Source organism: Bubalus bubalis, chromosome 3 (assembly GCF_019923935.1).
Source record: "Bubalus bubalis isolate 160015118507 breed Murrah chromosome 3, NDDB_SH_1, whole genome shotgun sequence".
Classification (NCBI taxonomy): Eukaryota; Metazoa; Chordata; class Mammalia; order Artiodactyla; family Bovidae; genus Bubalus; species Bubalus bubalis.
In genome coordinates this window covers 19,934,102-19,947,464 of record NC_059159.1, presented here as the reverse complement: position 1 = coordinate 19,947,464, position 13,363 = coordinate 19,934,102, and the positions used below count along the sequence as shown (strand labels likewise).

The following is a 13,363-nucleotide window of genomic DNA, read 5'->3' as shown; positions in this document are numbered from 1 at the left end:
CTTAGAGAAATCTACCTTCAGCCTCCAGGCTTACTGAGGTTTTAGTTCTATATACATATATATATATATATATATTTTTTTTTTTTTTAACATTTTTTAAATTGGAGTATAATTGCTTTACATTGTTGCTAGTTTCTGGTACACAACGAAGTGAATCATATATCCCTGCACTTGAACCTCCTTCCCTCCCACCCCTCACTAGTTCTCTATTTTATTCCAACATCGAGAAGGGGTAGATCTACTGTGCATGCCTCATGTTGTAGCTCATGCCTGGTATAGGTCCGAAAAGCGAACATGAAATTAAACAAAAGAAGTGTCCTATGGCAATGAGAGGTTAGAAATGTCTATGTACAAAAACCTAGAGAAAGTATGGCAAAAAAAAATTAACAATAAGAGTTTAATGTCAGTACAGGTGCTATTTAGCTTCCCAGACTTGATATTTATTACTTCTTACCTGTCCATTCCTGGTTCTTTATTTTTATTGGTAGAACTATCCAGAGATACTGGAAACTTGTCAGCAGAGAGGCTTTCAGGAGTCTGGCTTCTAGAATAGTCTCTACTTTTCTCTGAAGTTAATATTGCTTTAAGTGGAATGAAAAAAACAAAGAAATCAACTTTACTGCTTTGTCTTGATGGTGATCATTTAGGTGAGATTATTGATTTTTTTCAAAAGCAGCAATCTGTGACAATCAAATTGGTTTTTAAACAGGTATACCAGACAGAATTCTATAAACACAAGCAATACTGCACCAAATGGAACTAAATGACTAAAAAATAATAATGACAATAAAAAAGAACACTTTAAAACTGGGTAAATAAAGATACCCAGCTGAGACAAGGTTGAAAAAATCATATATTTATATTTTTTGACCCTGAATGATAAGGAAACAAGAATAGGAAAATGAATTTTTATCTCTGCTACAAACTACACTCAAATCCTCTCATATAATAGGGAAAAGAAAGTACTAGAAGGCACAAAGCACACCCCTCTTCCATCCCTATTTGCCTCCACATCAAAGATTGTATAGGATGGGGTTTAAGCTTCTACAAGTGTGTGGAAACATGAGGGAGGGGTTAGATGAGAAAGAAAAGAGGTGACATTTTGCTTCACATTTTCAATTATTAAGAAAATAATAAACTGAAAAACCAATACAAACGAAAAACTCAAGGTGCCCACTGATAAGGAACCTAGAAGTAATATATGGAACTAATGATGAACTGGTACAAGAAAGGAAAAAACACAGAAGAGACCCAAGGCAAAGTTCTGGCATGTTAGTACATCCTTTTTATTTATTAATTCCTCCAAATGTATTATTGTGCCACTTCTTTCTAGAAAGTGGCTTAAAGGCAGAAATATTTAAAAAGCAAAAACAAATAAACATTACAAATGTCTTCTATCCATTACAAAGTCACTGACAACTGTAATTTATTTTGAGCTTTTATAGGAAAGCCAAACTCCATAAATCTAGACAGAAAAATGTAAACAAAGGGCTGTATTAATTAAACTATTTTTTAAGACACTGAGTAGCCTGGGGGGAAACAATCATTGATTTCCTGAGTTAATCCTCAAATACATTATTTATAGCTTCCTATATAATCATCTTTTCTGGACCTGTGCCTTTCTAGGAACACAAGAACCCCACCCTGGGGGTAAGGTGCTGAAATGAAGGAGGGTCTAACCATAAACCAGCGGGTTTTTCTTTCAACTGGAAAGTAAAGTGTTGTTAATATAGGCATCATTTTCCACCTAAATATAGGGTGATCACTGATAGAAGGTAATGTGCAGTCTCTAAGGAAACAAATCAAACAATTAACCACTGGAAAAGGTTCTTTTTTTTTTTTTTGGTTGTTTTTAAAGTGAAAGAGTGGGAAGGGAAAGGACTCAGAGACAAACACAGATATTAAAAAGTCATTCAATCACCTGGACAGTTAACATACGAGTTCCTCTTTTCACTATAATAAAGCCCAAACTACAAAGAAAATAAGCTACCCTGAGTTAGGATGCAATAACTCAGTATTACCTAAAAAAACACAGGAAAAATGTTACCGCTCTTCTTTTTCCTTAATCCTTTTTTCATAAAAGCAGGGATCCAGTGCCCAAGTATTGGAATAGTACTGTAATCTCCCCAAAATCATTCCTTCATCTGTGGATCTTAACATTAGTTATATTCTTCATGGGTATGGAGTATGGGTCAGACCAAACATTTAATAAATTTTACTGACTGCCTATTAGGTACTAATAAGCACTGATGCAAAGTATTGCGAAGAATCAAAGGAAAAGACAATGAAGAGGGAGGAAAGAGATACTGACTTGTGATAAGCCCTAAGTGTCCTGAATGAATGTACTGTAGGACAACAAAGCTCAGATGTACCTGAAAATTATCTCAGCTATAATAGACTATGATGTTACAAATGCTAATGTTTGCTTTACGAATGACAGGTAATCCAGGAGGAAAACAAAAAGCAAAAAAAAAAAAGCAAAGTGCATGGTATGAAATAGCTTTACCTGCAGAGGGAAGTACACATAATTTGTAATGGTTAAGAATACACGTTTGCACAAAAATATTATGTAGACTTGGGGATGACCCTCAGATAAACAGTAGGGCAGATCTAGGCTGAGGACAGGACATTTGATATAGACCTTAGAAAGGGGGCTTTTATCATCTTTAAGAATACTGAATCTTAAATAAAAACTTGTGAAACCTGATCAAGTCGAGTCACTCACTACTAGCAATGTACTAATATTGACTTCTTAGTCTTGACAATTGTACCATGGTAATGCAAGACGACAACATCTGGAGAACCTGAACTAGGTAAGGGGTAGAGTTCCTGGAGGAACTCTCCGTACTATCATTGCTCCTTTCAGGAAATCTAAAGTTATTCAAAAATAAAATATTTATTTAAAAAACAAGTTATTTTAATACAGCTGAAGGTAAACAGAACTCCTTTTCCCAAGATAAGAAGCCGCGTGAGGATTTCCAATGCTTCCAATGCAGGGGACGTGGGTTTGATCGCTGGTAGGGGAAGTAAGATCCCACATGCCACGGCACTGTAGCCAAAAAAACAGTTTCCTTGAATTTCAGTTAGAATCACACCAATTTAAGAGGGAAAAAGAAACAAAACTTAAGCTATTAAGTTGATGCTCAAAATGTTTCATAACTAAACCCACAAAACTCCAAAATCCATATCCAGAAATTTTCTTTCAGTAACTCTAGAGTGGGCTTCAGAGTTTTGTTTTCTGTTTGTTTTAATATTTATTACTTGGCTGAGCTGGGTCGTAGTTGTGGCAAGTAGGATCTTTAGTTGTGGCATGTGGGATCTAGTTCCCTGACCAAGGATTGAACCCAGGTCCCCTGTGTTAGGAGTGTAGAGTCTTAGCCACTGGACCACCAGAGAAGTCCCTGGGCTTCAGAGTTTTAATCAAGTGAATTAAAATATTCATCGAGGGGACTTCCCTGGTGGTCCAGTGGCTGAGAATCCACCTTACAACGAGGGGGGACATAGGTTTGATCCCTGGTCTGAGAACTAAGGTCCTACACACTGCCATGAAGTAAGCCCATGAGCCATAACTAGAAAGCCTGTGTGCCACAACTTTGTTGCTGAAACTAAGACCCAACACAGCCAAATAAATAAATATATTAAAAAAAATGTATTTATTGAGTACCTACTGTGTTCCAGGAACAGGTGTAAGGGTTCTCTGCCCACATGGATCTTATACTCTAGTGGGAGGTAATAAGGAACTCTAAACAATATGCAAGACAAATTAGATATTGTTAAAAGTTAATAAGGGCTATGAAAAAAAGTAACAGTCTAACAGGGTAAAATGGGCCTGGAAAAATCAGAGACTTAAAAATCATGATTAAAAAATATTGTGTTTATGGGTGATCCTGAGAAGTAGCATTTCAGCATTTTGAACAACATATTCAAATTATGCAAATAAAAGTGGTCATGGCAGATACTCCCTGTGGAGTTGGAACTTTTTTTTTAATGGGGAACTTCTCATAATCCTCTCCTCCCCTCCTCTCAACATTTACCCACTACCTTCTGAGGACGTTATAATTTCATAAGAAAGCAGACCAATGAATACGTTTATTACAAAGGATAGAATAAAAGCTTTCTCTAAAGAAAAATGTTTTATATAGAGATTTGGAAGAAATTTTCAGTTTGTCAAATTCATAGTAAAACAGAATATATAAAACTATAGCAAATTTGGGGAAAAAAAAAACACAAACATTTTGTGTACAGATCTTCAGGAAAAAATAAACACCCTCCCCACAAAGATGAGATAACAAATTTACAGACATATTCAAAGCCAGACAATAACATTTTGTATCTGGTGCATTAAAACTGAAAGTCATCTGTTTTTAGGCTGAAGATGGTGAAATCATCAAAGAGAATTGTGATGGGTTAGAGATTTTGGGCTTCGTTATCTGGGAGGTGAACTAAATGAAGATAAAGTTACAAAGAACGTATTTAAGCAAATACATTTTGAACCACTGCCATAGCAACAGAGTTCCTAGCTTCTCATCCATGAGCTACTGTTTCTGAACATAAAAACACTGCAAGGCACACTCTACAATCAAGGCCATTCTACTGAATAATTAAGAGTAGAGTTCCTAGAAAGACTCAAATGAAGGCCCTTTGGCCCCTGTAGCACTGATGAAAGGAGCAATGAAGAAGGGACTTTAACACTAAGTTAGCTAGATGGCTATCACTGAGATAGCTGTAAAGAGCACTGTGGGAGGGCCCACCATACCTGCCAGTTCCTAAGCACCAGCTCTCCCCTAGGACCCAGGCCTGTGTCTTGCATTTTATCTGTGTGTCTACATATTTGCTTCTATTTAGAACAGTGACTGATATGTTGTCTTTCATAGCCCTTTTCTAATTAAAATTCAAATTTTCATCTCACTTTCATTTATGTGAGGTTATTCCTCAGGTCAGTGCTCACTTTTTCCAACTCAGAACAACTCTACCTGTCCGGTTACTCCAAATGCCTCCTCTTGTCTTGGTGATAACAGTCATGAATAATTGGGCTTTCTGTGGATCAAGGTGCAGTTCCTAAAGTATGTAAATCGTGTGCAACTCTTGTGACCCATGGACTGAAGCCTGCAAGGCTCCTCTGCCCAGGGGACTTCCCAGGCAAGCATACTGGAGTGGATTGCCATCTCCTTCTCCAGGGGATCTTCCTGACCCAGGGATCAAACCTGCATCTCTTTGTCTCCTGCACTGGCAGGTGGATTCCTTACCCTTGAGCCAACTGGAAAGCTCATGAAGTATGTCTAGACATCTCTCTACAAACCAAAAAGTACATTAAATAAGAGTTTTGTGATCTGACACCAGTGTTATAAGGAGTTAAGTCGAGTGGTTTTTAGTAAGCTTTCTAAAATTATGGGGTCACCTATTTCCAGCCTGCCCCATGACATTCAGGTCCCTGTGGGCACCCCCATGGCATTTTCTTACTGTGGGTAGTCAGAAAGCAACACTTACTAACACTCTTGGTCCCTCTGAATGGCAAATTAGTTGTAAGCAGGAACTAGAAGTAAGGCTCTAAGATTTCCCACCACGTGACTCAGCAAATACATGCTGAGCAAAGATCATAAAATATTGGTGCTGGGTTCATACCTTTCAGAAAGAGATAAAGGCTTAGAGAGGGAAGAATTTTGCTTAAGGTAACAGAGATTGGCCAGTATTACAAACCTCTTTCTGATGTGTCTTGCTCTAGATTTAGCAGGTGCTCTGGGCCACGAGAATCAGCTGTGAGGGAAGCAGAGCTGTGGGAAGGCTGGCTCCCGTGCCGCTCTAACACAGCTTCCAGCTCGGCCATTTCCTGCTGGAGCTTTAGTAGGTTATCTTGCATGGTATCCCTCTGCTGCAGACACGAGAAAATGAAACAAAAAAAGTCATATGCTTTTACAATAGAAACTTGCCAGAAAGCAAGAATATGTCAAACCAATTAATTTTAGCATGGGAACTGAAATCACCTCGTATGGAATTATGAGTTCTGGCTGAACACCTTTTAACTCGACTATATTCACACAATTAATGCCCATGAAATTATTTCAAAACAATGTTAGAGGAGGAAGAAAAATTCCTCAAACCCTCTCAAGTATCCCCTAGCAGTGGAAGTACAGAGTCTTAACCACTGGACTGCCAGGGAAGTCCCAACTGTGATGTCTTTAAAAAAATTTTTTTTAAATTATTTGGCCATGCTGCAGGGCATGCAAGATCTTAGTTCCTTAACCAGGAATCGAACCCATGCCCCCTGCAATGGAAGCTTAGAGTCTTAACCATTGAATCGTCAGGAAATTCCCAATGGTGATGGTCTTTTGAAGTTAGTTATTTTCTTTTAATGCTAGGGAGTGAAAGAATAATTAAGGTACTTTTTTGGTATTTACAGTTAGCATGATTGGAGAAGGAAATGGGAACCCATTTCAGTATTCTTGCCTGGGAAATCCCATGGACAGAGGAGATTGGAGGACTACAGTCCATGGGGTCGCAAAGGGTTGCTCTTTCACACTCAGGGTGGATTTTCGAGCTCCAAGTCACACACTGAAGAACTACCTCATTTTATACTGCTTTGTGTAAAAATAAAGACTACTGTTTAAGAGAAAAAAAATTAGCATAAGAGTTAGTCCATATAAAAATGTCTGATTTCTGGCTTGTGAGGTCTCTTCCTTTTTGGGGATTCTTTGAACATTTATCTATAACAGGAAGAGCACCGAGTTAACTCATTAACTTATCTATTTGTTCATTTAACTATTTGCTGACCACCTATTATGTGCCAGGCACTGTCACAGGCTGGGGATACAGCCCTCGTGGTGCTGCCTTTCTAGACAGTGACAGGGTACCTAAAGATCCATCTCCACGAAGAACCTGCTAGAAGAAAGGGGCCCACAGAAAGAGCCCTCAGAAAGCCTGTAAGCTGTTACTGTTTTCAACTCAAGATAACAGGCTCCTCTTGCTTATGGGGCTCCTGATGTTTATTTCTCCAGATGAAGAAGAAACCTGCTTAGGCTAAGGTTTTTGATTAGCAAAGTATCAGATAAGTAAGGCACTCTCCAAAATATATAATTATTTTCTGTAAAAATTTTTTAAAATTTATTTTTAGTTGAGTGGGGTCTTCCTTGCTACATGAGAATTTTTTCTAGTTTCAGTGTACAGGCTTCTCATTGCAGTGGCTTCTCTTGTTGCAGAGCACGCGCTCTAGGGCACATGGCCTCCCGTAGTTGCAGTGTGTGCGCTTGGTTAGTTGTGGCTCGTGAGCTCTAGAGCATGGGCTCAGCAGCTGTGTGGCATGTGGAATCTTCCAGGGCCAGGGATCAAACCCTACACTGGCAGGTGGATTCTCATCTACTGTACCACCAGGGAAGTCACAAAATACACAATTCTTCATTACTTTTAGAAGGAGCATGTATGGCTGCCAGCAAACCCCGGGGAAATACAAATTGCTTCACTCTGTTTCTTCTTCAGATCCTTGCAAATGACTTTGCTCTCTACTAAAAACAAGTCATCTACTTTCTCCTGCTATACTGAATTCACAGTTTTTAGGAGGTTTTTATGATTGGTAAATGTATTCCCTGCTCCACAAAGGCTTCTACTGCTATCCTGAGACTGCCGTGCTGCCAGAGTGTCCACAGCAGCACCATTGCCACCACGTGGTGCTTCTGAGTAGTTCCATCATTGATTGGATCCTCCTAGTCAAGGGCTCCCAGTAATCTGGGATGAAATCGCAGATATCAGATGAGGTTCAGGAGCTCTATTGGTCACTACTGTCATGATCATCACCTCTAACTTCTGTGGCCATTAAATAGGTTAGAAAAACCAGAAAATATTAACAGTAATGGGAGAATAATAGGTAGATAACTTTCCTTTAGGTTTTTCCAAAGCAATTACTTCATAACTCAGACAAATTCCCCTATACGCAATAGATACTGGCCAGATACATTTGGCAGACTAAACCCAAATTGGTTACCAAGTTTTCCTGATTAGAATTCTTATGTTTCTTGAATTAGTCCTACTTTTCTTATCTATTTCTACTCTGCTACTCTAATCTCTACTTTCACTACAGCTAAGGTTCCCTAAAAGCCATGTTTATCATATCTCTTCTTTTCCAGTTAGGAGCTTAGTAGTTCACCACTGCTCAGATAATAAGTTAACACTTTCTGAATACTATATAATTATTACTTGTTACTGCTCTCATGATAAATTCCTAAGTACAGCATTCAAAATAGGCCTTCATACTCTGATCTTATCTCTTACTTCTCCCTAAACCACCACATATGCCCTATTTTCCAGTCACAATTTTGTGCTTCCTGGGCATTTCATGCTTCTGTGACTTTGCCTTGATTTACTGCCTCCATTCTCTTCCCACCTGGAAAAAAATTCTTCTCATTTTTTAAGGTCCAGCTTGAATATCTCCTTTGGAAGTCCCCACTAAAAATACATCTCCTATCAGGAACATCAGCACCATTGAAAAAGCAAGAGAGTTGCAGAAAAACATCTATTTCTGCTTTATTGACTATGCCAAAGCCTTTGACTATGTGGATCACAATAAACTGTGGGAAATTCTGAAAGAGATGGGAATACCAGACCACCTGACCTGCCTTTTGAGAAACCTATATGCAGGTCAGGAAGCAACAGTTAGAACTGGACATGGAACGATAGACTGGTTCAAAATAGGAAAAGGAGTACATCAAGGCTGTATATTGTCACTCTGCTTATTTAACTTCTATGCACAGTACATCATGAGAAACCCTGGGCTGGAAGAAGCACAAGCTGGAATCAAGATTGCCAGGAGAAATATCAATAACCTCAGATATGCAGATGACACCACCCTTATGGCAGAAAGTGAAGAGGAACTAAAAAGCCTCTTGATGAAAGTGAAAGTGGAGAGTGAAAAAGTTGGCTTGAAGCTTAACATTCAGAAAACAAAGGTAATGGCATCCGGTCCTATCACTTCATGGGAAATAGATGGGGAAACAGTGGAAACAGTGTCAGACTTTATTTTTTTGGGCTCCAAAATCACTGCACATGGTGATTGCAGCCATAAAGTTAAAAGACGCTTACTCCTTGGAAGAAAAGTTATGACCAACCTAGATAGCATATTGAAAAGCAGAGACATTACTTTGCCAACAAATGTCCGTCTAGTCAAGGCTATGGTTTTTCCAGCGGTCATGTATGGATGTGAGAGTTGAACTGTGAAGAAGGCTGAGCGCCGAAGAATTTATGGTTTTGAACTGTGGTGTTGAGAGTCTTTAGAGTCCCTTGGACTGCAAGGAGATCCAACCAGTCCATTCTGAAGGAGATCAGCCCTGGGATTTCTTTGGAGGGAATGATGCTGAAGCTGAAACTCCAGTACTTTGGCCACCTCATGCGAAGAATTGACTCATTGGAAAAGACTCTGATGCTGGGAGGGATTGGGGGCAGGAGGAGAAGGGGATGACAGAAGATGAGATGGCTGGATGGCATCACTGACTCGATGGACGTGAGTCTAAGTGAACTCCGCAAGTTGGTGATGGACAGGGAGGCCTGGCGTGCTACAATTCATGGGGTCGCAAAGAGTCGGACACGACTGAGCAACTGAACTGAACTGAACTGATCAGGAACATAATTCCTCAGTCTACTTCATTTATATTGCTAATGTATTAGTACCAAAGTGTAATACCTGACTCTCCGAGATGGGAAGAATCCTTCCTTAAGCATTCTTGTATTCAAAACACCCAGCAGACAGTAAGCATTTAGTAAGTATTTAATGCAGACATGAATTAATGAATTTAATCAGTCTTTGATAAAGAACAGACACTAATGATACTGAATTAGCATTTATCCCCTAAATGTCTCCCCAGTTCTGTATAAACAGACTTTGGGAAAAGATCCCACTTCAACCATTTTGCTTGTTGGCAGTACTCTAGATTTAAGTTAGCCCTGAAATCTGTCTTTGGCTCTATTTTGGGTAAATGCTTGATAAAAACACTTTACAAAATGAATCTTGAACAAATAGATACATCTCTAGGAGTAAGATCAGAAATATAGAAAACAAGGAGATAGTTTAGTTTATTGAATGTCATATATTCTACAATATAGCTAAAGCAGATGGAATCAGAAACCAGACACAACTCTAAAACATAAAGTATAAAAAGGTGAAAGCCATGTTGACAGAGCCTCAAACCCACACCCAGAAAAGATGATAGGAACTGCAGAGAAAAGTCTTCCTAGGGAATTCCTTGGTGGTCCAGTGTTTAAGACTATACTTGCATTGTAGCGGGCACAGGTTTGACCCACGGTTGAGGAACTGAGATCCTGCAAGCCGCACAGCATGGCCAAAAAAGATAAAAAAGAAAAGGCCTCCTAAATCCTTTCATAAATTTAGTCACCATGGCAATCCTGCAGAAGTGGAGAATATTGGCGACAGTTCAGGCAGAGAACAGGCAGTGGTGTGACTCCAGAAGGCTTCAGTCCTAGAAGGATTTGCTCCATGTAGAAAACAGGCCAAGATGAGACAAGCCCTCTACCTACAGTCCTCAGAGTGATGCCAAGACTTAGAAGTTTAAAACTGGATACTACCCAGTGCTGGCCAAGGTATAGGAAAATGGGAGCTACCAAGTAGCTCCAAGGGCTGGAGAAGCACAGCTTGGTTCAGTCTTCCTAAAGAATAATTAATAACATGTGTCAAACACCAAAATTCCATACTAAGAAAGTCATTGGGGATATGGGCAAATTATTTAATTATCAAGATAAGACTACAGTGCTGTACATGATAGCAAACTGTGTATCTTGCCCTGAAACCCTCATATTCAACCCTCAATTCAAATTTTCACTGAAGAAAATTTAGTGACATAGGAAAAACAATATAAGGCCTTGGTAAATTCAAAAAAATTGAAATCATTTCAAGCATCTTTGCTCTGATCACAATGCGGTAAGATTAGATGTCAACTACAGGAAAAAAAAGGCTAAAAATACAAACATGGAGGCTAAACAACATGCTTCTGAATAACCAACAAATCACAGAAGAAATAAGAAAGGAAATAAAAATATGCATAAAAACAAATGAAAATGAAAACACGACAACCCAAAACCTATGGGATTCAGTAAAAGCAGTGCTAAGGGAAAGGTTCATAGCAATACAAGCTTACCTCAAGAAACAAGAGAAAAAATCAAATAACCTAACTTTACACCTACAGCAACTAGACAAAGAAGAAATTAAGAACCCCAGGGTTAGTAGAAGGAAAGAAATCATAAAAATCAGAGCAAAAATAAATGAAAAAGAAACAAAGGAGTTTATAGCAAAAATCAACAAAACCAAAAGCTGGTTCTTTGAGAAGATAAATAAAATAGGCAAACCATTAGCCAGACTTGTCAAGAAAAAAAGGGAGAAAAATCAAATCAATAAAATTAGAAATGAAAAGGGAGAACTCACAACAGACAACACAGAAATACAAAGGATCATAAGAGAAAACTATCAGCAACTATATGCCAATAAAATGGAAAACTTGGAAGAAATGGACGAGTTCTTAGAAAAGTATAACCTTCCAAAACTGAACCAGGAAGAAATAGAAAATCTTAACAGACCCATCACAAGCACAGAAATTGAAACTATAATCAAAAATCTTCCAACAAACAAAAGTCCAGGACCAGATGACGTCACAGGTGAATTCTACCAAAAATTTAGAGAAGAGTTAACACCTATTCTACTCAAATTCTTCCAGAAAATTGCAGAGGAAGGTAAACTCCCAAACTCATTCTATGAGGCCACCATCACACTAATACCAAAACCATACAAAGATGCCACAAAAAAAAGAACACTACAGGCCAATATCACTGATGAAAATAGATGCAAAAATCCTCAACAAAATTCTAGCAAATAGATTCCAACAACATATTAAAAAGATCATACATCATGACCAAGTGGGCTTTATCCCAGGGATGCAAGAATTCTTCAATATTCACAAATCAATCAATGTGATACACCACATTAACAAACTGAAAGATAAAAACCATACAATTATCTCAGTAGATGCAGACAAAGCCTTTGACAAAATTCAACACCCATTTATGATAAAAACTCTCCAGAAAGCAGGCATAGAAGGAACATACCTCAACATAATAAAAGCCATATATGACAAACCCACAGCAAACATTAGCCTCAATGGCAAAAAATGGAAAGCATTTCCCCTAAAGTCAGGAACAAGACAAGGGTGCCCACTCTCACCACTACTATTCAACATAGTTTTGGAAGTCTTAGCCACAGCAATCAGAGAAGAAAAAGAAATAAAAGGAATCCAGATTAGAAAAGAAGAAGCAAAACTCTCACTGTTTGGAGATGACATGCTCCTCTACATAGAAAACCCTAAGGACACCACCAGAAAATTACTAGAGCTAATCAATGAATATAGTAAAGTTGCAGAATATAAAATTAATACACAGAAATCCCTTGCATTCCTATACACTAACAATGTAAAAACAGAAAGATAAATTAAAGAAACAATCCCATTCACCACTGCAACAAAAAGAATAAAATACTTAGGAATAAATCTACCTAAAGAAACAAAATATCTATATATAGAAAACTATAAAACACTGATGAAAGAAATCAAAGATGACACAAACAGATGGAGAAATAGACCATGTTCATGGATTGGAAGAATCAATATAGTGAAAATGAGTATACTACTCAAAGCAATCTATAGATTCAATGCAATCCCTATCAAGCTACCAACAGTATTTTTCACAGAACTAGAACAAAGATTTGAAAATTTGTATGGACTAGCCGAAGCAATCTTGAGAAAGAATGGAACTGGAAGAATCAACCTGCCTGACTTCAGACTACAAAGCTACAGTCATCAAGACAGTATGGTACTGGCACAAAAACAGAAATATAGATCAGTGGAACAAAATAGAAAGCCCAGAGATAAATCCACGCACCTATGGACACCTTATCTTTGACAAAGGAGGCAAAAATATACAATGGAGAAAAAGCAATCTCTTTAACAAGTGGTACTGGGAAAACTGGTCAACCACCTGTAAAAGAATGAAACTAGAACACTTTTTAACACCATACACAAAAATAAATTCAAAATGGATTAAAGATTTAAATGTAAGACCAGAAACTATAAAACTCCTAGAGGAAAACATAGGCAAAACACTCTGACATAAACCACAGCAAGATCCTCTATGACCCAACTCCCAGAGTAGTGAAAATAAAAACAAAAATAAACAAATGGGACCTAATTAAACTTAAAAGCTTTTGAACAATGAAGGAAATTATAAGCAAGGTGAAAAGACAGCCTTCAGAAAGAAAGTAATAGCAAATGAAGCAACTGACAAAGAATTAATCTCAAAAACATATAAACAGCTCATGCAGCTC

At 38.1% G+C, this 13,363-nt stretch overlaps 1 protein-coding gene across 8 annotated transcripts in view; it reads right to left on the bottom strand.

Annotated features, from left to right (window-relative positions):
- Positions 1–13,363, bottom strand: part of BRCA1 (BRCA1 DNA repair associated) — a 71,622-nt gene that overhangs the window by 25,013 nt on the left and 33,246 nt on the right. For all 8 annotated transcript variants that reach the window (XM_044938912.2, XM_025280062.3, XM_025280069.2 and 5 more), the window contains 2 exons: positions 5,698–5,869; positions 455–581 (listed from right to left, as the gene is read on the bottom strand). In XM_044938912.2, the coding sequence (XP_044794847.2) occupies positions 455–581; positions 5,698–5,869 (299 nt within the window). The remainder of the gene's footprint in view (positions 1–454; positions 582–5,697; positions 5,870–13,363) is intronic.